This window comes from Polypterus senegalus, chromosome 18, assembly GCF_016835505.1.
Source record: "Polypterus senegalus isolate Bchr_013 chromosome 18, ASM1683550v1, whole genome shotgun sequence".
In the NCBI taxonomy this organism is placed as follows: Eukaryota; Metazoa; Chordata; class Cladistia; order Polypteriformes; family Polypteridae; genus Polypterus; species Polypterus senegalus.
The window spans coordinates 11,795,023-11,821,709 of record NC_053171.1 but is presented as its reverse complement, the minus strand read 5'-3'; the positions used below and the strand labels follow the sequence as shown (position 1 = coordinate 11,821,709).

Sequence of the window (26,687 nt, the reverse complement as noted above, 5' to 3'; positions counted from 1 at the left end):
CCTTCTCGCTTTCGATTTTTCACCGGATTTGAGATTATTATTCAGTGACTTCATATTATCTTATGGACCGTAACATTTATTAGGCTCTGGTGTTAAGTTTCTCCACCACCTAACCCGCCCCATTCCAGCTACGTAAACGGCATCTGACGCTACACATTGATGAGGACAGTACATTTCATCTTTGAGGACGTTTATGAGGGCCACCAAACTTTAGCTCCATTATGAAATTCTCATTTTCCTCCTACCTGCCAAGCTAATAAATGAAAAGCCATTTTTCACACTTCAGATCCAAAGCCCTGACCTTAAGTGCATGCGGTTGTTCCCTCACCGACCAGTTAGCCCATTTCTATTAGTCATCTGACTGCAAGTAGCTGTTTCAGTTATGGTGGTGACTGCTGTGAGCACTCATTATGGGTTTTTTTTCACTCCCCGTGACATTTTGCCTTCTGTCTACAACTTCTACACTGCTGTTAAATAAATCTGCTCCCTTTTTTAGAACCTGTCGTCTCTGTCCTTTACATGGTGGAATAGATTTTTTGAGTCACAATAGTGATGGCCACTTGAGACTAGAAAATCAACATCAAAGAGCACATTATGTCGTGCTATGGTTACGGTAAAGTACAAAATCAATTGTAAGATAAAAGTTTAGGGAATGCATGATTACTGGTTGACATTACATAAGATCAGAGAGAAAGGACAAATCATTGCTTATGAAGTGGACCTGGAGATGACTGGAGCAAAGAGAAGGATAACTTGTAGAATAATGATGTTAACAAATATGCAATTAACTGCAAGAAGTCACAATATCCCATAATGTGAATTACACAAGGGGTTACAAAGATAAAGCAGAAAGGAAAAAAATACACATGAACAACAGTATGCAAGAAACACAGTGAAGATGCAACAAAAGTGTAAAATGCGTACAATTGTCTTAAGTGCGGCAAAAAGACTAATAAAAAACAAGGGAGTCCATTGACATCATTTTCGTAGCTTCAGAAAAGAAGATAGTTTTGGTTACATGTGTGATGTGAGGTTAATTAGAAGGGCTTGAATTCCCCCTAGGACTCCACCATGGTCCCAGCTGAAGAGTCGAAAAGAACCAGGTGCCTGAGTTTAAAGCACCAGGTGAAACCTTACGTTGAAATTGGACTTTTTGGTACCAGGTCGTGCCTATTCTGGCTGCCATTTGCTCTGCATGCCAATGTAACTTCTTTTCAGCATCATCAACAACTTAGCAGCCAGATTACATAGTTAATCAAAATCTATTAGAAACACCGGGTTTGGGGCTAGGGTGTGGGGGTGAGGTGGGGGGTTTAAAGACTATTCACAGAATCAGCAATAACAGAAGATGTAAGAGCTATAGTATGTTTTGTAGCTGTCTCTAACAAGAATTAGATAGATAGATAGATAGATAGATAGATAGATAGATAGATAGATAGATAGATAGATAGATAGATAGATAGATAGATAGATAGATAGATAGGAAAGACACTATATAATAGATAGATAGATAGATAGATAGATAGATAGATAGATAGATAGATAGATAGATAGATAGATATGAAAGACACTATATGACCGATAGATAGATAGATAGATAGTGCAATGCCTGAGAAGCATATATTCTTTCAGATTGCCCAAGTTACACTTTAAATTCACTTTAGTGCAATGATGAAAGTTAAAAGTCTAAGCTGCCTTTAGACAGTTGACCAGTCAGCCCTTTTTACTGCTGTCTTCATAAGCAAAATGCTTGAGTGCAGCCTCCTTAAATTTACTGTTAAGGAAAAAAGTGTGATCAGGACAACTTAGAGTTTCTGCTAAAGTAAATTTCAGTCTTAATCCCTGGCATATCCTCAGGTGACAAGGCCTTATCATGGGACATTCAGGGCAGGCATGCAGCCAGTCATATAATGGACAAAAGAATGGGAAAGTGCTAAATGAACCACCACATTGGAAACAGTGCACACTTTATACTGGGATCAATTATTCATCAGTATTAAATAGTCATGTCTCATATCAATATTAGCAATATTGTAAAAAATACATAGAACAGCTACATGTTTATGTACTCTACTTCAGGATGTTGTTCAAGAATATTTCCCAAGTTTCCTATAATAAGACCATTATACTTTTTCTAACCTTTTGTGGGTTATGAGGGCTTCAGTTCTAAGGCTAGAATCATATTTGTGTCTACCTGGTGATTGGTAGGCAGATAGATAGATAGATAGATAGATAGATAGATAGATAGATAGATAGATAGATAGATAGATAGATAGATAGATAGATAATGAAAGGCAATAGATAGATAGATAGATAGATAGATAGATAGATAGATAGATAGATAGATAGATTGATTGATTTTACAGGAGGAACTCTTGTAGAGACTCATTGGTTTTTTGCGCTAACTTTACACTAGCATTAAAGCCGCTATTTGGCAGAAAGCCTGATTAAAGAGTGGATAAAGACAATATTGACACCCTCCTCCCCCCATTCCATGCCAGTGTTTAATCAGCTTTGATTTCAAATTGAAAAACACAGCTTTGATGCAGTTCACAGTTTGATATTCTCCAAGTCTAGTGTTTTGATGCCAAGTCACTCTACACTTCCTGGTCTCTGCTGGTAACATAACTCCCACAGAGATCTCAGCGTGCAGTGTGCCCACTCACCCTCCCCAGCCCTTACCCAACATATTGACAAGAAAATGCTTCCTGTACTTTTCTGTTTCTGTTCTTATGTCTCCATAACATTTTTTTTTAGCATCTTGGTTGATTTCACAGTATTCACAGCTAGTACCCCTTGCAGAACCCTTGCACTATTGCCGAGGCAGGGTCAGCAGTTTTGTGGCTAATCACCATTTTTATCCAGCTTCTACAGACCTCCCATTACGAGTAAAATATCGATGCAATAATTAAACAAAAAGGTGTTTGCAGTGCTCTCTCGTTCTCTGGTTTGAAGATGAGTGGGGTGCCAAATCTGGTGCCTAGAACACAAATCTGACTCACTACCTCATTAGGACAAGAAGAACGCAAGCCTTGTAATGTCCAGTTTTCACTTCCACTGTCCCAAATAATGCGTATGTCCTTGTCAGTGCAAGGGCGATGCCTTGCCCCTACTTAGCTAGCCGGTAGAATTATCTTCTACTGAATAAATATAAAGAAATATTTCTAATCAGTCTGCCCCCTCTTTCCCATCCCAGTCCTGCCCACCCACACCATTGTCTGTTTGTGTAGTGCCAGCCCCTGGCTAGGGCAGCTTGGTGTTTGGGTTGAAAGACAACCTATAGACATTTTCATCCTCCAGCCAGCTGAGAGGGACTGGATTGGCTGCGGCAGCGCCGTCCAGAGTGATAACTGCACCCCTTTTCTGCCTGCTACTTTATATCATACCTCCGACTCAAGGCTGGAAAAGTGGGCAGAACCCCGCCGAGAACAGAGGCTCTTGGATTTCAGCGGCAGATGTGGTGAATAGAAGCGACGGGGAGCTGGGAAGGAAGTGATCCGCTGATACTGCTGTCGTGCGCTGCTAGCAGTGACGGCAACAGTAGGTGGAGGTGGGGCGGAGCTTGTTGCAGGAGGTGGAGCAGACGGGACTGAAGGAATCAGGATGGGCAGTGGGGCTTCCAAGGGAGGCATTGGCTTGTCCTGTGGAGGTGGTGCGCATAATGGAGATGGTTTCTGATGTTTGTGAAAAGAGCTTGCTTGTTGGACGGCCCCAGTGCGACTTGTGGACAAGTCTTCATGGCTCCGACAGGAAGCCAAGGTGGTATGCTGTGTACCACTAGGAGGTGCAGGGATGCGTGGGATGAGTGGTGGGGGCTGTGTGGGTAGCAGTGCACCACTGTAGTGATGTCCACAGCAGCAGCAATGGCCCCGTTTGCTGTGCTTTTGCATGCGGCATGTGGAGCGTTCTTCTTTCCTTGCTTTTTGCTTTGCCTCAGTCTTCATTGCAATTTTTTCCACAGACCAGTAACGCCGAGGAAGAGGTGGTGCTTGGACAGGCCACGGCACTGACCCCAAATCCCCTTCCACTCCACCCCGGCTCTTCACACTTCCACCCTTCTCCCGTGCTGGATAGGTGCCAAAGAAGAGGTGTGGAGATGGTTGTCTACGGGAGCAGTTATCAACGTCGTCTTCCTCTTCTTCTTCCTCTTCCTCTTCTTCTTCTTCCTCTTCAGCTTGATAACGCTTGAAATTTCCAAACTCATCTTGGAATGGGCGGAAATCCTGAAAGTCTGAGACCGAATGCAGTTCTGGAGGAAAGTTTGTAAACTTCTGGAAATCCTGGAACTCTTGTTGGAAATCGTGAAATTCTTCAAACAGCGGCTCTTCTTCCTCCTGCTCTTCCTCCTCCTCCTCTTCCTCCTCTTCTTCCTCCTCTTCCTCTTCCTCTATTTCCTCATCCTCATCCTCACCTAAGCCTTGAGCGTCAGTTGCCTCTCCACTGGTCTGCCATGTTGATTCTGCATATTCGTCTGTCTCATTGGTGGTTCTGTCTTGATTGGCCTCGTTGTCTTTCTCATCCACTTCCTCCTCATTAGAGATGGATTCAGATTGGGAGTCCCACTCGTCTCGGCGCCGCCCAGTCCGCACTATGACCCTCGAATGCTGTGGGCACTCTGCCTCACTTGGGAAGTGTAAGAGCAATGGGCGAGTCTCTCCGGTTCCAGGACTTTTGCCTTTCTTCCTCCTTGATCTTCCTCGGATTTTCCCCGTGACTCCTTGCATGTGCGCTGGGCAAGCAAGAGCAGGGTGGAGAAACTCTTGATGCCCCAGGCTATCTAGCCAGCAGCAGGGGTAATAATGACTGTGGTTGTGTGGAATTGGCTTTGTAAATTTGCCCACCTTCCTTGTGGACTTTTTGGACTGCTGGGCCACTATGTCTGCCTTCTTCTCCTTCTTCCCTGATTCTTCCTTGTCGGTCTTCTTTTTTGTCACTATCTTCTTTTTCTTTGGCTTTTCATCTCTTGGTGGCAGTGGTGGTGGTACAAGGCTGCTGATGGTAGCTGCAGAGCATGGCCTACGTGGCAGAGACCCACGCCTACTGCTTCTGCTACTCCTGGTGCGACTCAAGCTCCTCTGGGTGCTACTACGTCCTCGACGCTCCAGGAGCTCGTTTGCTGAATCATCTGCTGAGCTGGGGGTCCCTGAATCAGACACCGATGAAGCCCCAGTACCTCTAGCCAGACTTGATGGCTGTGGTACAGGCTGGCGGGATCGACTTTCATCCTCATCTTTCTGAGTCACTGGATCAACTAGTTTATCAGAACTTTTCTCCCCCTGCATAGGGACGTTTTCATAAAGAGGGATGGATACTTTGTCTTTATCTACAGTGGCATCACCAGTCTTTGCCACTCCCTTTGTACCAGAAGGTATCTTTTTCACCTTTCTGGTCTTCTTTAGAACTTTTCCTTTTCCCTTTGCAGCTACATTTCCTGTAGGTTGCACTTGTGCCCTCTGCAAAGACACAGCTTGAGAAACCTGGGCTCGCTTCCTCCAAAGAGAGACCCCTGGCATTATCCAGCCTTCTCCACCCCCACTCAAGCTCTGGAACTGCAGGCTTGCCATCTTGTTGGCTGCATCAGTGGCTTTCCCTTGCACTACTGTAACAGACTGGCTGCCTGACGGCTGTAAGTGCGGGTGCTGGTGAGGGTGTTGGATTTGGTGTGAGCTGCTTGGCAGAGGTTCATCTCGCTCTTGTACTATTGTGAAATAACTGGGAGGCGCAGCCTTTGGATGCTGAGAGGACTGGTGACTGGCAAGCCCAGCAGAAGCTGACTGACCCTGCAGCTGCTGCAAGGACTGCACGGGCACCTGGGTTGAAGGAGCTTGAGCTGCTGGTGCCTGCTGTGGCGGCACCTGCTGTGAAGAACCAGGATTTGGATTTTCAACACAAGACAATCCAGCAGGATCGATTGGGCCATAATATCTCCGGTATCCATCTAAGGCAGACCAGGAAGGAGGTGTCTTGACTTTTTTGGGGAAACTTGGCATTCCAAATGCACTCATCCCGCTCATTCCTGGAAATCCCATTTCTGACATCATGCCTCGGCTGCTCGGTGCCTTGGACGGTGGTGCAGCTAGTCGGTTGGGGCTACGGGAATGACGCCAACGCTCAACCACAGCTGAACGACGCTCAAGTCGTGGGAGGAAAGTGGAGCATGGAAGAGGAGCGGCTAAGAGAGGGGCAATCATCTGTTTCTCCAAGTGTGGGGTGCTGGCGGGTGCCAGGGGTTGCAAGGAAGGTGTATTTGGTGCAGCTGGAGGCGTGGGCTTCTTGTGCTGGGATGGGCCTGGCATCATTTGGTGCTCGGTTTCATCTTCAAAACTGCAGCAGCTGTACATTCCCTAGGCATAAAAAAAAAAGAAAATGAGTGAAGAGTAGACAGAATGAGGTATTAAAAACAAAAGAGAAAGAGATTGAGAGATTGTGAGAGAGAGAAGACGAAATGAAAGGGCAACAACAGAGCAGAATGAATGCTTATAATAATACCGCATCATGACCATTAAATATGGATGACAAGTTTTCAGAGAGCATTGAGAAGACTGCTATAAATGTCCTAATACAAGGAGAAAAGCAGGCTGTGCTGCTGGGATCCAGTTCTACATGAATTCATGGACTTCCACAGGAGTCGGCCCAGGAGCAAAGACGTATTCAGCCTTGGAAACAGACATGGCAATGGTTATCAGCACATGTCTGTCTGTGGTATTTTTATTCTGTGGAGAGAATGTCGACCTCATCGAGAGGTTTACTTACCTTGGCAGGGACATTCATGTCTCTGGTGACTCTTCCTATGAAGTCAGTAGATGGACTGGGAGAGCATGGCGGGTCATGAGGTCGCTGGAAAGGGGAGTGGGGGGCTTCTGATATCTAGGCAAAAAGACCAAGGTCCAAGTCTTTAGGGTCCTGGTGCTTCCTGTTTTGCTATATGGTTGTAAGATGTGGACGCCATCCAGTGTCCTGAGACGAAAAGTGGACTTCTTCGGTACTATGTCTCTTTGGATAATCCTTGGGTACCACTGGTTTGATTTGTGTTGCTCATGGATTCCCAAATGGGGCCCATTACCTGCATTGTGAGGGAGCGTCAGTTACGGCACTACGGCCATGTGGCACAATTCCCTGAGGGATCTTCACTGTTGAGGACCCGAGCAGCTGGACCAGGCCAAGGGGACGCCCGTGTAACACCTGACTGCGGCAGACAGGTGATCGTTTCTGGAGGGTGGGACTGGACTGCGTGTCTGCCTGGTTGGTTGCCAACTGTGTGTTGGGTGCGGCAACGTTCTGTACCTGTGCATACTCCCCAACCTGACCTGACCAACAATGATGGACGGATTAAAAGGAAGAAGTCTACGTGACCATCATCATCATCAAGCCCTTCCGTGAGAACCCTAAATCCAAAGAGGACTGTTTCATTTATGTTAGGTAGAATGCCCAGAGGGGACTGGGCGGTCTCATGGTCTGGAATCCCTACAGATTTTATTTTTTCTCTAGCCGTCTGGAGTTTTTTTGTTTTTTCTGTCCCCCCTGGCCATTGAACCTTACTCTTATTCGATGTTAATGTTGATTTATTTTTTATAATTATGTCTTTCATTTTTCTATTCTTTAATATGTAAAGCACTTTGAGCTACTGTTTGTATGAAAATGTGCTATAGAAATAAATGTTGTTGTTGTTGTTGTTGTTGACCTGGTATTTTTACAAACAGTTGAAAGATTTTAATGATTCATTTTACATTGCCTGCAGAGGGATGGCGCCCTGCCCGGGGTTTGTTTCCTGCCTTGTACCCAGTGTTGGCTGGCATTGGCTCCAGCAGACCCCCGTGACCCTGTAGTTAGGATATAGCAGGTTGGATAATAGATGGATGGATTTTACATTGCATAAATAAAAAGCCTATTGTAAATTTGTACATGTATTTTCATATACTTTAACAAAATCAATTAATATACACTCTAATAATAATAATAATAATTCTTTGCTTCTTTTCTTCTTTCTTTATATAGCGCTTTTCTCACTACTCAAAGTGCTCAGCTAATAGAAATTCAAGAGGTTGCCATCCATAGTACAGCTATGGCATAAAGTTTTGGGCCAATCAAAGAACAGGAGCATGGCATGACCCACACCCCATGTCTGTAAACACGTGTCGTGGTAGACTGTCTGCAAACCCAGAAGTGTGGGCATGGTTGCCATCTCTTCATTCATGTTCTTCCCATCTTATTCAGCTTAGGGTCACCTTTTATTCTGTGCAAGGCATTAAAAAGCACCCTGGGAAAGATACCAGGTCCATCACAGGGCAAATAAATGTCGTGATTTATGGCTACATTGCAAATTGTGTGATTTGTGACTGGTGTCACTACTCAGAAAAAAAAACAGGTTTGCTCAATTGTCGAAAGATTTCCAGAGTTTAGAGTGGCATTTGACAATGGTCAGGCCTGGCAGAAGTCAGGGAATAAAATAATAGATAAGGAGGGAGTAAAACTGGTGCTGGCAGTTATGCTCACCTCTTTAAATCGGCACATGCAGTGGGCATGGCTAGAAATGGGGAGACCCCAAGAAACAGCAGTGAGTCTGGGGAACAATGGCAGGAGACTATAACATTTTACCAGATAGCTTTTTGGAGATATGTACTGCCAAGCAATATTATGGGGCCAGCCCTGCAGCTGCCTGAAAACACCTGGCCATTTTAAGCAAACACACAAGGGGCATGTATAGCGGTGATTCTCAACAGGGGCGTTTGATTTTTTTAGGGGGCAATTCGAGAATTTAGGTACATTAAACAAATTATAAAATGAGAAAACAGAAATTCACTGTTAAAAAAAAGATAGAAAAAATAAACAGTCAGTCAGTCCAACCTGCTATATGGGTCATGGGGGTCTGCTGGTGCCAATCCCAGCCAACACAGGGCGCAAGGTAGGAAACAAACCCCGGGCAGGGCGCCAGCCCACCACAGATAAACAGAGATTTATATATTTACTAGACATTAAGCCCGTTACAGTAACGGGCACTAGAACAGTAGTGCATAAACATTAGTAGGAACAGTCGATATTAAATGGCAAGGACCTTGACGCCATTCTGTTTGTTATCTTAATTTTTTTTTTGTCAAAAATATTTTTGCAAGAAGCCTAAAGTAAAATAATAATAAAAATAAAATAGAAACATATATGACAACACAGTAAGTATAATTAATATTGTCTTAGTGTAACACTTTGTAACAATCTGTAAGACACAATATCTGAAGAAGATATTTAGGTAAAATGTTCTATTTTTTTACCTCATGAAATGTTTCTATACAATTTCATTATAGACAACATTTCTTGTAAATATTCTGCCTGAGTTTGGCAACAGTTTGCCTCGTTCAGGAATCTCTACAACCTTGACAACAACATCTGGAAAACTTCTAACTCGTGACAATGCAACATATAACTGACTGTGGCTGAATTCTGGTTCTGGCAAGTAAATGGCAACTTTTTCTAAGGTTTGCTCTTCTGAGTCTTTCTCTTTTAGCGTTTTTCTGACAGTCATTTTCTTTTTCTTCAATCGATCTATTTGCTCGTATTTTTCTTTGTCTTTCAGCGTTTCTTTTGTTGCTGTTTACTTGTTGAGCTGACTGTTCTTCCAGGAGATGTTGCTTATATAGGAGTTGATGGTCTGTGTCTTTTGTCCTACTTGACGTGTCCTTTTTTTTTGGGGTGGCATGTTGTTAGTAGATACGTCCGTAATATTTTCTCTTACGGTAATACTGGCTTGTATGTGTCTGTAATATGCGTCGCTGTATTGTGTGTCTTTAATTTTCTCTCGCGGTAATACTGGTTTGTATTTCCGTAAAATGCCTGCAATTTTCTCTGACTTTAATACTGGCTTTGTTGTCCCGTAATATGACTTTAATTTTCTGTCACAACAGTGGGCAATCAGCAGAGTGTCCCCAGCAACTGATGTTATGTGTGATGTGTAGCTGATAATCGTGCCCGTGGCGTCTCCCCAGCAAGTACTGTTTAGTTCCTCGGCAAGTATTTTAATCTGTGCTGGCGTGCAGCTGATTATTGTAATGTATGTGTGGCGTCTCCGCAGCAATGGATTTTAAGTGCGCGTCCGCGACTACCCAATCAGCACTCTCCCCAGCAATGTTGTCCTTTATTTCTTATCATGCACGGCCGTGGCAAGGCCATTCACTGTGTGCGCTTTATTTACTTATCATGCGTGGCAGCAGCTAAGCCATTCACTGTGTGCCCGGCTTCCAGTGTGTGTGCGTACACGGGGCCGCGTGCATGGGCGGGGCACGGTGCGGTGCATGGCGCGGCCCGCACATGCGCACTTCACCAAAAGACACACACGCACAGACACCTGGACGTTTTATTAAAGAGGATATAAACATAGAAGGGATGGTGAAGAACCCTTTAATTTATGATTTTACAACCGGCTTGGGTTTTTCAACTTAGAAATCGTTTTTACCATTGAAATAATATGAATTGCAACAATGATTATAAAATTTTGCCCGGGGTTTGTTTCCTGCCTTGCGCCCTATGTTGGCTGGGATTAGCTCCAACAGACCCCCCGTGACCCTGTAGTCAGGATATACAGTAGTGGGTTGGATAATGGATGGATGGACAAAAATATAAACTGAACAAGGGCGGCACGGTGGCTCAGTGGGTAGCACTGCTGCCTCGCCGTTAGAAGGCCTTGGTTCGCTTCTCGGGTCCTCCCTGCGTGGAGTTTGCATGTTCTCCCCGTGTCTGCGTGGGATAAATCCCAAAGACATGCAGGTTAGGTGCATTGGCGATCCTAAATTGTACTTGGTGTGTGGATGTGTGCCCTGTGGTGGGCTGGCACTCTGCCTGGGGTTTGTTTCTTGCCTTGCACCCTGTGTTGGCTGGGATTGGCCCCAGCAGACCCCCGTGACCCTGTAGTTAGGATATAGCGGGATGGATAAAATGATCAAAATATTTCAGAAAAAGCTGTCGTTAAAGTTATTTGATATTTATGAATATCACGTCTCTTATTCAAACCTGTATTTTCATATTACTTCATATTAAATTATTTTTGTTATATTGCAAAATGTTATAATCATTGTTAGAATTCATTTTAATTATTATTTTAATGGTAAAAACGATTTCTAAGTAGAAAAACCCAAGCCAGTTGTAAAACCATAAATTAAAGGGTTCTTCACCATCCCTTCTAAGTTTATATAAATATATAAATCTCTCTGTAAAAAATAAAAATTATTTGTTTATTTTTTCTGCAATGGGCTGGCGCCCTGCCCAGGGTTTGTTGCCACCTTGTGCCCTGTGCGGGCTGCGATTGGCTCCAGCAGACCCCCGTGACCCTGTGTCTGGATAATGACTGACTGGCACTTAGTTGGATCAGCTAGGCTGGAGACCATTCTCCGTTTACACTGAACAGATTCAGTTTTCTCAGGTTGTCAAAGTAGGACGTGCTCTTCTGTCCAGATATGCACTTGGGCGCAGACTTATGGACAGTATTTGGTACAAGTCTTTATTGTAGCACAGGGTCCATAATTACAAACAGTATTCTAGATACCCGTTTAGGTGCTTCTGTGCATTGCCTTTATAATGTAAATGCATTTTCAGAGTTTGCTCACTTAAAGCCTGTCCACCTTGTATTTGCTATTGTTATACATTTGGTTGATACAATTATTCCAGGCAACTTACAAATCAAGATATTTTACAAGCGTTTGCATTTTTCTAACACATTAAGTGAATTGGCCAGGGTCACAGGCAGGAACTGGACTGACAAACCCGGGCTTTTAAAAGTCCACTGCCTTAGCCGCTAACACCCCTCTCCCTCATAATAAATGCCGTGTTTTCCTCTGAGTAGCACTTTGCCTTATGCACACTGAAATGCATTTTCCAAATATTTGCAGAGTACACCTGATTTTCCTGAATTGTATTTCTACGACATCCTTGCTCATAATCTCAAACTCTGGTGACATGTTCAAATTTTCCAAGCATGCTCACAATCTCAGAACCGATGCTATTAATAAATGATAAACGGTAACTAACTTAGCAGAGATCTCAGTGGAAATGTACATTTGGCCTCGTACCATGTGGACCGCTCTTTTCTTATTTGCTTTGTTTTCTGGCCTTTAGCCACCGTAAGATGGCATTCGTGCCAATAAATGATTTTCAATGAAGAACAATATCAAATACTTTTTCATACTCTTAAGTCAATTATGTCATAAGCTTTGCTTTTGTGTAATGCAGCAGCCTATTCAAGTCAATCTTAATAGATTCCTCTCGTCTTCTTTTCCAAGACCAAGAAGGCAATTATTCAGAATATTATCTTGATACATGCAGCCTTCTGGTTTTGTTTCTGATTATAGTTTATGCCATCCTGTACTTGATAGTTGTACTGCTTATCAGTCTGTAGCTGTTGGGATCCCTAACCCTAACCCTAACCCTAACCCTAACTCTAATTTGGTCTCCCTTTGTCTGCACTTGAGTCACACTTGGACTCTCAGGTCATTAGATTCCATTAATCTCCTTTACTGTTTGTTTAACTCTTTAACCACCAACTCCCTAAATATTCCCCATGCCGGGCGAAATCTGAACAATTTTCGTTTTTTTACTTTTTTACATTTATTCAAGCAGTATTTACCACTAAATGTTGTGCAACTTCTAGAAACGGGCAAACGCGTAATAAAACACAAAATATACATTTTCTCAGGTAGCTTGAACAAGCAGTCACGGTTTGAATCTTTCTTATGGCTCATTGTTGTTGTCATTCAAATGAAAGAATTTTAGTAGCAAAGAGAATCGGTTACGTTTCATTGTATCTGCAAAAATAGGTGTTGCATACATAGGATCTGTAGACCAGTACATCTCAATATCTGGTTTTCTGATTATTCCCATACACATCAAAATCCCAATGAATTTTTTCATTTCGTTGTTTTCATCAGTGTCTACTTAAGCATGAACACGGGAATGTGGAGGTAAATCGGGATTTTTCTCAATAAACTGTGCTGCATACAGATTTGTTTGATGACCAAAATGTCTGATCAAGTCAGGTGACACAAACAGCTCATAAAACTGCTCAGCAGTGTACTTGTTTACATCAACAGTAAATCTACACGTTGCCTCAAACGGATACAGCCACTCATCACCATGATCCGATGCGTCGGCTTTCACAGTATCAAGCAGCGCACGTTGCTGATCATCATTGTCGCTAAAATCTTCTTCAGAACTGCTAAAATCGTGATCAGAATTATTGTCCAAAATCGCCTGCAAAACCTCACTTGAACTCAGTTTACGTTTCGACATATTCACAACGTTCACTTCTGAATGGTTATCACGTGACCAGCAAAGAAAACGTTTCCGGCTAATACAACCACAGAGTTATCGAAATACAATGTAGTAATAATACCCACGCCAAAGCGTCAGTTATACTACGCGGCAGGCATTCACATAACCATAGACAAATGTGCCGGATAATTCCGGCAGTATGGCGTCAGCAATAATGCTACGATGGCGGATATACCCGGCAGAGGGCGGTTAAGAGGTTAACTATGCTTATTGATTGATTTTAATTTTTGGAGAAGCTGATGACATTTTGTTAGTTTGCAATGTACTAGAGTAAGGTTCTGATGCATATTGGATGTAACTATTTCACGGAAGTCCTAGAACTAAATATGGACTTTCTTATTGACATAATATATTCATAAAACATGCTGTCAAGTTATATATATGATAAGAACGAGAATATAAGCACATTTTTATAAGAACATCTGAATCTAGCTTGTCTTATAAATGATTTATTTAAATATGCATTGATAGTTTAATACTTGAAGCCACCTTCATTACTGGCTCCTGTTTTGTGGCTGATGGTGCCTGGGCTGGACTTCAACCCATATACCATTATAACTGGATTAATGGGTTAATGTATGGATAGAAGTTAATATAATTAAATATACATATTGCAATTATTAGGAGGCATATGTTGGCACAGGGGTCAAAGCTAGTGACTGAGTTCAGATCCTGGTTCAATGACTACTTGTGTGTTCTCCCTGTATTTCTCCATAAGCTTTAGGTTCATTGGTGGATCTAAACTGGCCCCTTTATTGTGTGTGTGTGTGTGTGTGTGAACATGTCCTATAATTGATTAATTCCCTGACCAGGATACATTCCTGCCTTGTATTTGGGTGCTACTAGTACGAGGGACGTTCAAAACGTTTACAAGCAAGCTCACGGTCCACTCACGTCTCATTCGTGTGAATGCTATTGTCAGAGAAAGTTCCTGCACTCTCAGCTCCATTCGAGGTCAGAAATAAAAGACAAAGAGTAGAAGACAAAGTAGAACGTCGTAAAAAGGTTCAAAAATGGCACGATACACATGCAGAGCAGGTTAAAGATTATGAAAGTACTGAAATTCGAAAGTCTCAAAAAACTGAGAGTAAACATCGCATTAGCACTAACAAACGGAAATTATTATTAATAACAGAACAGCGAAAAGAGATCGAATATATGGACATAGGTGATATGACAGAAGTATGTAGATATTGTTTGGCTTTAAACTTTAAGTCGGAGACTTGTAGATCGTCTAATTCGTGTTGCCATCAGGAAAACGTAGTGAAGAGGCGTATCTGAGAGAATTTATAGATTTGTTGTTTGGTGAAAGTGAAATCCACATACGCGAGCGGCAGAGACGTGAAGTGGCTGGCACTTCTCATTCATGTGAATACTATTGTCAGACACAGTTCCTGCATTCTCAGCTCTGCGCGGGGTCGGAAATAAAGGACAAGGTAGAACGTCGTAAAGAGGTTCAAAAACGTTGGCGCGATACACACGCAGAGCAGGTTAGAGAGAAATGAAAATACTAAAATTCGAAAGTCTCAAAAAACTGAGAGTAAAGATCGCCTTAGCGCTAAATGGAAATTATTATTAATAATGGAACAGCGAAATGAGATTGGTTATATGGACATAGGTGATATGACAGAAGTATATAGATATTGTTTGGCTTTAAACTTTAAGTTGGAGAAAAAACAGTGTTTCTTCCCAATGAAGAGGCGTATCCACGAGAATTAAAAGATTTGTTGTTTGGTGACAGCGGCAGAGACACAAAGTGGCTGGTGCATAGCGCCCGCCCAGGGGTTGGCGAGCGAAGTGAGCAGGGGGCAGAGCCCCCTACTTTATTAAGAATTTCAAAAACTAATTACATCACTTTTCTACATAGACATCTTCCTTTGTGATGCAATTTTCCCAGCGTTGTCCCAACTTTTTAATGTCCAATTACTACTCCTCTCACCTTCACCATTTCCAATAAAAATATAAAACTGCAGAAACTTTTTTGAACGCCCCTTCTATTACCATGGCCATGAACGGGATTAAGTTAGTTTGATAACTGACAGATGGATGAATAGACAGTTACTTGCATTATCAAATGTGTTCCGGTGGCAGCTAAAGCCATACAGAATGGTATAGACAGATAGATATATAGCAAACGAACCTCAATTTAAACAAATACAAAATTTTAAATATAATAAGGACTGGCAAGGTTTCAACTAGAAGCTATGATCACTTATCACCTATCACTGTCTATAACTGGCAGCATGTATAAGAGATTAAAAGGGCCGATAAAGTGTTGGTTTATCATAACACTCATGCAGGGTGTATTAAAAATAAAGAGAAGATATGTTTAATCTGTATAGTGAACATCCATGGCCATCTTTGGAAAACAGAGTGCAGTTTTGATTCCTGTGCAAAAAAGAAAGTCCAGTGAAGGCCTGGTAGACTTACACTACAACTAATGGCCATGATGTACGAGTGGAGAGTGAACGAGTTAAATCTTTTCAGCCTAAGCCAAGGAATAAATAATGTGGATGCCAGCTGCTCATTTAAAATACCCTCTTCAACGTGAATGTGGAGGCACAGAGCTGGGCAAGATGTAAGAAAACACTTCCTTGTGAATTTACTCAGTGACAAGAATGTAGCTGCAGCCAACAGCAATGGTCAAATTGGCATGAAAAGCAGCACATAGAAAATGTAATACATAAGTAAGAAATCACTTGAAAACGAGTAAAAGAGAGACTCCTTGGTCTTGAATGGGGTTATGTGTAGAGGTGGTTAACACGGAGTTGAATCCCAAAGGCTTTCCTGGCATATGGCTACTGGAAAAGGAGGTTTACAATTTCTTGCTGGTTTCCCACAACAAGCACGGTGCAGCTCCTCTTCTGGGGATACACAAAGCATATGTACGAGACAGTAATTGACAAACCCAGATTTTTATACACTTGTTTAACTCAAAGCAGTTTCAGGGACAGGTACGCAGGCAATAATGGGGGGTGGCAGTAGTACTGTATGTGGGTGAGGTATTGTCCAGGTGTAAAATGGAACCAGGCAGGCCATGTGCAAATTGGCATTCTGGAGCTCCCGGGGTTATTAACCTACACATAGAAAAGGCAAAGCCCTCACGGACTCCGCACTAATTCTCTCACATTCCATATCAGTGGGAAGCTGAAATTTCGCGTGCTCATTCCTTGCAGTGCACTTACAAAGGTAGGTATGTTTCATGTCCTATTGCAACACCCAAGGGGGGGAAACAGGTGTACCCCCTAAACTGCATATATAGATGGGGGAAACCCCTCCTCACTATTTCTGCGACTTCCAATATATACGTAGGAAGCCCAAATTTCCCACGCTCGTCCTTTACACTGTACTTACAAACGTTACGTATGTTTCATTTTGCGCCGTGCCACATAACAAACTTTCGAAATTAACGTCTTCTTTTTGGCGGTTTTCACCCTTATGCCGTAAGGAACCCTTGAAACTGACCTCTCCTTTTGGCCGTTTCATTCCTTATTTCCGTCAACAGACCATTTATTTCACGCCAGAGGGCCGCCCCCGGTCTCTCTTCCTTTTTCCGCACCTACCACGTGGTTGGCTCCCTGCCTGTATACATTAACGACATCCTGCGCTTATGTGCCTCCTCACTCGCTTCCTCACTTTGTAACGGGGCTACATAGTAATAATGTATTCGATGTGTGTGTTATTTCCATCGTCCCGTTTACTGTCCATTGTGTGTACGTCAGTGAATGTTGTCCCCGTTAAGTGCAGAGGGGACGGATTAGAGAGGGAGACCGCAGCCCCAGGATGGAAAGCATCTGTTCACATTCCAGTTACTTCCGGCTCTTTACTGTTTAAACGATCAGGAGGGAAAGAAGAGGAGAGAGGGGAGAGAAGGACGGAGAAAGACGGATATTTCATTTAATGACAACGAACCATCATTTCCTGCTACTTTTCACATCGAGATTTGTATCCAGTTTGTTTCTCATTCCGCTGGATTCACTTCAGCTCAATTATTGGCAGAAACCCCGGGGTTGGACTTCATTATCCACCATACGCTGAGGAAACACGGTGAGATTGTTCCATTTTTCGGGGAGATTCAGACACCTCCATTCTTTGTTGATCAGTCATCTGTATTCAGGACAGTAACATACCCGGACTCAAGTTCATGATTATTGTCATTGCAGTGTTCATTCATTGTTATTTGTGTTTTGTGTTTGTTATACGTTACAGGGGCAAGGGAGGGTCTGTTATTGTATGTATGGTGTTTTCACATTGCTGCTTTGGTAGAGGGATATACATATCTATATATATATTTTCTACATGTGGAATTTACATTTTTTGTTATTGGGTTTCATTTAATATATTTATACACCTATTTTTACATATCTGCTTTTGTGTGCTTATGTTTAAATGATTGAGGGGAAAATATTATTTGTTAGAGGTACTGCTTGGTATATGTAGGTTAGCCTCAGTAATTCAATCAGGCCACTGGTCTTGGTAGTTTAGCTGCCGGCTGGTTACAACTTTCCTCAGTTGTTTGTCGCGCTCACTGCTCCCTTCTTCTTTACTCTACCACTGTTACTGTTGGCCTTGCTTCACGTCTCCCTCCTCGTGACTCCTGCCTTTTCTTTGACTCTGCCGCTTCAAGGCTGTCGTTGTTGGGCCTCTTTACTTGCTCACGCACGTCTTCCTGGTGCTGATTTCTGCTTTTCATTCCCTGCTCCACCGCTTCTCGCCTTCCTTCGTACTTTCTTTCTCAATGGGTGCAAGTTTACCCCGAATAACACGTCAATTTCGGTGATCACCGTCAATCACAATTTCACCAACCCGTACCCAGTGGTTTCCGTGCCTCTTCCATTCTGTCTCTTACTTATTGCATGGCCATATCTGTCTTAGCCTTGATATCCGCAGAGACATTGTGTCTTATGTACTGAATGACTGGGACAGGTTCAAGGTGTGGACTGATGACTGACGGTACAGGAGATAATTAGACTGCACACGACCACTAGAGCACTGAAATGCTTCAGCTCTCAACCTACGGTTCTACATGTGAACTGATACCTGAATTGCTTCATTGTCACTTTCAAGTGTATAGAAATGGGAAAATATTTTACACTTTTGGAAAACCAGGAGTGCCTGTTAAACATGTTAGATTCGCGGGTAGCGATTTGGGTAGTGGACACTTCGATGTTTATGAATGTTTTCAACTCTGACAACGTGGACACAAAGTTATCAGTGAAACCTGTCGTATCTTTACAACAGTTGACATGTAACTTGAACACAACACGTCCTCCGAATACGAACCTGATTAAAAGAAATAATGACGATCAAATCCTTGATGACAGCAACACTCATAACAGTGACAGAACAACACAAACACGACGTAAAAGACGTTGTGTTAGATTTTCAGATGAACCTAGACGGAAGCAACTTTGTCAGGCTGCCACTGAATACTCTCAGGCAAATCCAAAAGTTCATAGAGACGCCGTTTCTAAATACAGTGGAACCTCGGGTCACGAACATCTCGGACCACATTCAAATCGGGTTACGACCAAAAAGTTCTCCAGACTTTTGAATCTGTTCATGACCACACACTCGGGTGACGAACAAGCCAGTTTCCCTTCCGGTTCGTACACGCCGATGATTTCTGCAAATGTTCAGTCTCTCCCTGTGCATTCCCTGTGCAGCGAGCAAGCAAGAGGGAGAGCGAGAGAGAGAGAGAGAGAGAGAGAGAGAGAGAGAGAGAGAGAGAGAGAGAGAGAGAGAGAGAGAGAGAGAGAGAGAGAGAGAGAGAGAGAGAGAGAGAGAGAGAGAGAGAGAGAGAGAGAGAGAGAGAGAGAGAGAGAGAGAGAGAGAGAGAGAGAGAGGAGAGAGAGAGAGAGAGAGAGAGAGAGAGAGAGAGAGAGAGAGAGAGAGAGAGAGAGAGAGAGAGAGAGAGAGAGAGAGAGAGAGAGAGAGAGAGAGCGAGAGAGAGAGAGTGAGAGAGAGCGCGAGAAGGCAGTTAAAGAAGGCACCAGGCTTGTTCTTAAAGAGACTGTTTCGAGCATTGTTTTAACCTCGTTGTATTTAATGAAGACTTTTTTCTATTGGATTTTAATCTCCACTTCACTTCTGTTTTTATGGGATCATTTATTTATTGAAGGATTCTGAAAGCACTGCACTTTATTTCATTTGGACTTTGATTTTGATTGTTGTTTTGTTGATTTTAATCCAAGCGCTCGGCACTTTTTGCACCATCCGATTGCTCCATTTAGTGCCTCACTGTCGTGCTCATCGGTAACATTACCAACAGTGACGGGTTTAAGGGCTCCCGCGAATCCGCATCTTCACAGACTTTACCTCAAAACTGTAATCTCCTCTCCACCCAGTTCCTCCTTACTTCCTTCATGCCAGAACTCGACTCATGCAAGATTAGTTTTCTTGGTTGTTTATGGTTAGTTTTTGTATAAATTACGGATTTTTCAAATGTTAATTTTTTTTCCCTGTGCTTAAAACTCATTAAAAAAAGTGTTTACAGCGAGCGGTTCGTAAGGCTGTAGCGTGAACTCCTGCAATGTTAGTTTTCTCTGTTCAAGGTGTTCTCAGTGTTATTCAATGTTTTTACATTTAGTTTACTATTACACTGTGCATTCTATGGTATAAGTAACTATTTTTGTGCTTAAAAATCTTAAAAAAAATATATTCACATACAGTTCATACGGTCCGGAACGGATTAGTTGTATTTACTGTCACGCACGCGCGAGTAGGAGACCGCGGACGGACCGTAACACACTTCGGAAGACATTCGCCGGCAGGGAGTGGCGGGGTACTAACCTTTCTCCTTTGCTTTCTTGCAGAAAAAGACGCTCCGCCACCATAAGCCTCATTTTCCCGCAGCACGTTACTTCCGCCCTTCCTCTTCCATTGTTCCTGACGTCATCGATCCCATCTACCCTCACGGTTTCTTCCCAGCATTCCTCCACTTCCGGCTCCTCCTTCATAAAATGGCCGCCGACGCCATTTTCGGCGTCGTGCATATGGACTGTTTGAGTTTATGTATTTTGGCCTATATTTGTTTATTTTACTGTGGATAATTTTACAGTATACGGGGCCGGAAACCCCAAACCTTTATGCTGTCTCCTTATTCGTCTTTTACATTACATACAATCCTATGGGGGAAATTACTTCGGGTCACGACCAAATCGGGTTTTGGAACGAATTACGGTCGTGACCCGAGGTTCCAGTGTATTCCAAATCGCATCCTCATGTTAACACAGCTTCTGTTTGTAGGTAAGACCTGAATAATGACAAATGGCTCATTAGGAAAAAAAAGGTTGCCCTCAACAAAGCAGACTGTGGATTTGCCGATGATCCACACATCGATTATGAAAATGACAAAACCGTACAGATTGGTTCAATGGATGTTGTCTGTGAATATTGTAAAGCTGGAAAGGCGAGTCTCCCAGTTTGTGCTGCAACGGTGGCAAAGTTTGCCATTTCAAGCCTGCTATTATTGGCCTTGCTTCACGTCTTCCTGCTGGTGACTTCTGCCTTTTCGTTACAATCCTCAAATTCACTCTCAATACTAAAATAAGCCTACGACAATTACATTGAGAATCATGTTACGTTATTTTTAAAATGTTTCCTTTTCTTTTTCGTAACTTCTTTAACACACTACTTCTCTGCTAGTTTGCTATAAAAGGCTTAGAGCTGAAACATAAGTGTCAGTTTTAAATATTTGAGACGTGTGGGGCATTATTAGAAAAAGTACAAAGGAATGGATAAAAGCCTCCATCAAGTAGGATTACCTCAGTCAAACAAAAAACTAAAAAACAAAAGCTTGGTAAATTTCAATTTAAAATGGTGAGATGATGACCACACATGTACTCACTCTGCTGAAGGCCAGTAGAAAGTCCAGTTTCCCTGTGTGACCCATGCAGTGCCTTAGCTTCCAATAGATGAGGTGCTCCCAAGCAAATACAAGTAGGCTGAGTCCCATGGCAACCAAAAGCATGTAAAAGACCCCTGCCATGTTGTCAATGTCTAGTTTGCTGCTCATCACTTCAATCTTGTCATTGTGGCAGATTCCAGAAAGCCAGAGTCTCTCCAGCATCTCAATTTCATCTGAAACAAGACAAGACAAGGCCAGAATGAAGACGACATAGAATGAAATTATCAACAGATGAGAGAACAGATAACATCTTTCTTCTACACATATTGTACAAGACAGACTAATCACACTTAAAAGTAACGTAAAAAAATAACACGGTTTAGATGATGTTCATATTACTGGGGTTACAGGTAGTCGGTTCTAAGACTGGCTGCCATGTGGTAGTGCAGTGCTTTAAAGCTATCGTGGTATTACACCTCCATCTTTATAGGGATACTTTCATAGGCTTATAGCATCACTATTATCACGTGTACAGAGTAACCCGCTATATCCTAACTGCGGGATGCTAATCGTGTGCGTCTTGGGAACTGCAGGTCTGACATTGTGGTCAGCAACATGGGGGCGCTGCAGGGGACTGGACTTTCTCCGGTCCTGTTCAGCCAACATACATCAGACTTCCAGTATGACTCGGAGTCCTGCCACGTGCAAAAGTTCGCTGATGACACTGCTATGGTGGGCTGCATCAGGAGTAGGCAGGAGGAGGAGTACATGAAGCTAATCAAAGACTTTGTTAAATGGTGCGACTCAAACCACTTACACCTTAACACCAGCAAGACCAAGGAGCTGGTGGTGGATTTTAGGAGGACCAGGCCCCTCATGGACCCCGTGATCATCAGAGGTGACTGTGCAGACCCATAAATATCTGGGAGTGCAGCTGGATGACAAATTGGACTGGACTGCCAATACTGATGCTCTATGTAAGAGAGGACAGAGCAGACTATACTTTCTGAGAAGGTTGGCGTCCTTCAACATCTGCAATAAGATGCTGCAGATGTTCTACCAGACGGTTTTGGCGAGTGCCCTCTTCTACGCGGTGGTGTGCTGGGGTGGCAGCATAAAGATGAAGGACGCCTCACGCCTGGACAAACTTGTTAAGAAGGCAGGCTCTATTGTAGGAGCAAAGTTGGACAGTTTAACATCTGTGGCAGAGCGACGGACATTAAGCAAACTCCTGTCAATCATGAAGAATCCACTGCATCCACTGAACAGGATCATCTCCAGGCAGAGGAGCAGCTTCAGTGACAGACTTTTGTCACCGTCCTGCTCCACTGACAGACTGAGGAGACCCCACACTATGCGACTCTTCAATTCTTTCCGGGGAAGTAAATGCGAACATTACTCAAAGTTATTGTCTGCTTTTTTATTTTTATTGTATTTTTTTCATTTTTCATTTTTATTACTATTTGATTTAATATTGTTTTTTGTATCAGTATACTGCTGCTGGATTATGTGAATTTCCCCTTGGGATTAATAAAGTATCTATCTATCTATCTATCTATCATATAGTGCCTTTCACGTCTATCTATCTATCTATCTATCTATCTATCTATCTATCTATCTATCTATCTATCTATCTATCATATAGTGCCTTTCACGCCTATCTATCTATCTATCTATCTATCTATCTATCTATCTATCTATCTATCTATCTATCTATCTATCATATAGTGCCTTTCACGTCTATCTATCTATCTATCTATCTATCTATCTATCTATCTATCTATCTATCTATCTATATCTATCTAGTGCCTTTCTATCGCCTTTCACGTCTATCTATCTATCTATCTATCTATCTATCTATCTATCATATAGTGCCTTTCTATCTATCTATCTATCTATCTATCTATCTATCTATCTATCTATCTATCTATCTATCTATCTATCATATAGTGCCTTTCACGTCTATCTATCTATCTGTCTATCTATCTATTTATCTAATCCCAGCCAACACAGGGTGCAAGGCAGGAAACAAATCCCGGGCAGGGCGCCAGCCCACCACAGGGCACACAAACACATAGGACAATTTAGGATCGCCACTGCACCCAACCTGCATTTCTTAGGAATGTGGGAGGAAACCCAACATGCAAACTCCGCAAAGGGAGTACCCGGGAAGCGAACCCGGGTGTCCTAACTACGAGGCAGCAGCGCTACCACTGCACCTCCATACCGCCCTTATTTGTAATGCATCCATTGCCAAATTACTGAGAAGTAAGCAAAGTTGAATGTTGGTTGCTTTTCAAAAGCGGAAAAATGTAATATTGGCAATACTCTAAAATAAACTTTACTAAACAGCCATTGAGCATGTGTGGGTGATGTTATGCTTGGCACTTTAGATAGAGCGGCTATACGATGACACGTTACATTCGTGCACTGAGGGCTTACAACCACAGCATCACCATACAGCAGCCAGTCTTTGAACTTCTTGGCAGTACTTCATATTGAAGTCCACCATTACTAGGACTCAATCCAGGCTATAAGTTGATATGCCTAAAGCGCCTGAAGTGCTTGTTTTTGGGCCTCCCCCAAGACTTTTCATGATCAAGTTAAGGCTTCTTGAACACACTTGTCTCCTTTTGTGGACCGGGGTGGAGTGGGATAAGTAACACTTGTCAGATCACCATATCACAGTACACAATGTGATAGTAAACTGCTGTGATGGATGGCCGGGAGTCGTGCCCTGGAGGTGCAGGTGGCCGAGAGAAGGGCAAGCCATTCTCTGGGACGTGAAGAGACAGCCACCCTGGGTTGTATCGGGTCCACGGGCACTTATCTTGGAAGCCCAAACCTGTTAAGGTCTGTGGCCACCACCAGGGGGAGCAGTATAAAGGAGGCCGCCTTACTCCCTTTGGAGAAGACAGAGCTTGTAAGTGAGGAGTTGGAGGCGTGAGGAGAGCGAAAGGAGATTTATTATTGCTATTTTGTATGCTGTGGTGTGGCCCGGTACATAAACACGTGTGTTTTGGGACATTCTGTGTCTGCCTGTTTGTGTCCGGGTCGGAATACTCCACACTGTCAACAACGTGGACGCTGACTTGTACAGTTGCAGGCCTGGCATTCTTTACATGTGCAAGTGCCGAAATGCATATTACAATTATTTTTATTGCTTGCTATCACAAAGTGCTGGAAGACATTCCAGATTGTTCTGGCTTGTTTTAACCACTGGTTATAATCCCACATAGTGTGAAACTGCCAACCCAGTTTAAATGAGGATTAATCTGTGTTGGCATGAGCTCGTATCCGGATGTGATTTGATTGATTCAAAGTGCTGGCTCTTATTCTTTCAGGCCTCTTCTTTTTCTGGCTACTGATTTCTGTTATTGAGCACTTGAAGTAAAGCTAACCATGACTGTAATGCGCGGGGCAGGAATTATACCACATAAAAGTGTTCTTATGCCCTTTATAGAAGAATACTCGCCCATATTTTTTATTTTTTTTTGCTTATATGAAAGAAGAATTTTTTTAAGTAAACTAACTCATATAGAGCCTTAGCATTAGGGAATACGGTAATTGGGAGCCCGGGATTCCCGGACATTTTTCATTTCCGCATTCCCGGGAATGAAACTGCTCTAATTCCCGGGAAACCGTGAACGGCCAAGCTCGCATATATAGCGTGTAAAAGTGTAAAAATCGATCAAGAAATAGCAGAGTTATAGTTGAAAATAATTAAGTGGCACTTTTTTTTGGCCCACGGTGTGGTGTGTTGCTCATTAATTCAGTCAACAACAGACCAGCAGCAGTCGTCAGTCTCCCGGCTCCCACTAAGACTGAGCACAGTGGACTGGGAGGAATCTGCACTCTGCAGCTCACAAATGCCGGGACGGGGCAGACTTCATTGACGTCTGTCAGATAGCAGCTTTGAACAGCAACTTGAAATTGCAATGCGTTAGTCTGTTGCATCTGCATTATCTGTGCCAAGAAACTTGCCACCACAGAATGAGGACAAGAAGCTGGATGCATCAGTGAAACCTGAAATGGCGGTGTTTCAGAGCAACGGCAAGCACGGGCGTTGTTTAGAACAAGTGTATCAGTATCTGATCAGGTATTTGATCTAAAATTTTTTTAATGTTAGTCTATCATATATCCTCCCTATGGCATTTGCCTTTTGATTGACATACAGGGCGGCCAGGCTGAGATCTCTTTCCTTCTAACACAGTGGTCGTCCCACAGCCAGATTGTGATTCAGACTACGAATGCCATGAATGTTATTAGGCCGATCTACATGCTGTCAAATAAACGAACCACACGCCGTGGCGCAACGTAAAGGGCGAAACACGTGTCGCATACGCTTTGCATTATTTGACAGTAAAACTATGCAATTTTTTTATATATAGCATTTTTAATGTAGGTCGATCATTTCGACCTGGTCATTTTAAAAGTAACTCGCAAGCTGAGAAAGTGTGGGCACCCCTGAACTAGATACATGTACTTGTATGACAGCATGAACTGCTTGTAGATAAGGTTAGTCTTTTATTGGTGTCAACACATTGCAGTAGTTTTATTAAAAATAAGTGTCGGTCGCTCTAAAACCGTTCACATGTGCGATGCCCGTGCACTGTGCTATCCCCGGGAATGACATGCGGGATTCCTGAATTCTCGGGAATGGATAAACCCGTCCGGGAATGGATTCCCTACCTAGCATACACTGACATCCCATTTATAAAGAAGTGAGGTTGTGGTGTTAAAATTGGGGCAAACGAAAAAGAGAAAAGCCAGAATAAGCATCATAATCCTACTGTCTTTGGTTCACATCTGTCCATTTGCCCATTTTCTCTGCCACTTATACTGTAGATTTGAGGTCAGCTGGTGCTGAGTATCACAGGCCACTCTCGCACATACAGTAGGATACTCTTCACTTATTCCGACTGTGTTAATTAATAATTGCAGGCCATCCTAGCCATCACATATTTGAAATGTAGGAGGAAGTCTGAACTAATTAGAGACAGGTAAAAGTGTTTAGACTTAGGGCATTGCTCAGTACTGTAAGTCAGTCATTGTCCAACCCGCTATATCCAAACACAGGGTCTGCTGGAGCCAATCACAGCCAGCGCAAGGCAGGAACAAACCCTGGGCAGGGCGCCAGCCCACCGCAGGGCACACACACACACCAAGCACACACTTGGGACAATTTAGGATCGCCAACGCACCTGACCTGCATGTCTTTGGACTGTGGGAGGAAACCCACACTTACATGGGGAGAACATGCAAACTCCACGCTGTTAGGACCCGGGAAGCGAACCCAAGTCTCCTTACCACGAGGCAGCAGCGCTACCACTGCGCCACCCTCAATGCAAGAACTGTTTTTCTGAATTAATTGCACAAATTTTAATTTTAATATAAGAAGTGAAACTAAACTGCTCAAAAAAATTAAAGGAACACTTTGAAAACACATCAGATCTCAATGGGAAAAAGAAATCCTCCTGGATATCTATACTGATATAGACTGGGTAATGTGTTAGGAACGAAAGGATGC

The 26,687-nt window shown here is 43.0% G+C and overlaps 1 protein-coding gene across 2 annotated transcripts in view; it reads right to left on the bottom strand.

Moving 5' to 3' along the window:
- Nucleotides 1–2,328: 2,328 nt before the first annotated feature.
- Nucleotides 2,329–26,687, bottom strand: part of LOC120518718 (glutamate receptor ionotropic, NMDA 2D-like) — a 177,283-nt gene continuing 152,924 nt past the window's right edge. For both annotated transcript variants that reach the window (XM_039741646.1, XM_039741647.1), the window contains exons 14-15: nt 21,158–21,390; nt 2,329–6,344 (exon numbers count right to left, since the gene is read on the bottom strand). In XM_039741646.1, the coding sequence (XP_039597580.1) occupies nt 3,381–6,344; nt 21,158–21,390 (3,197 nt within the window). In that variant the 3' untranslated portion in view covers nt 2,329–3,380. The remainder of the gene's footprint in view (nt 6,345–21,157; nt 21,391–26,687) is intronic.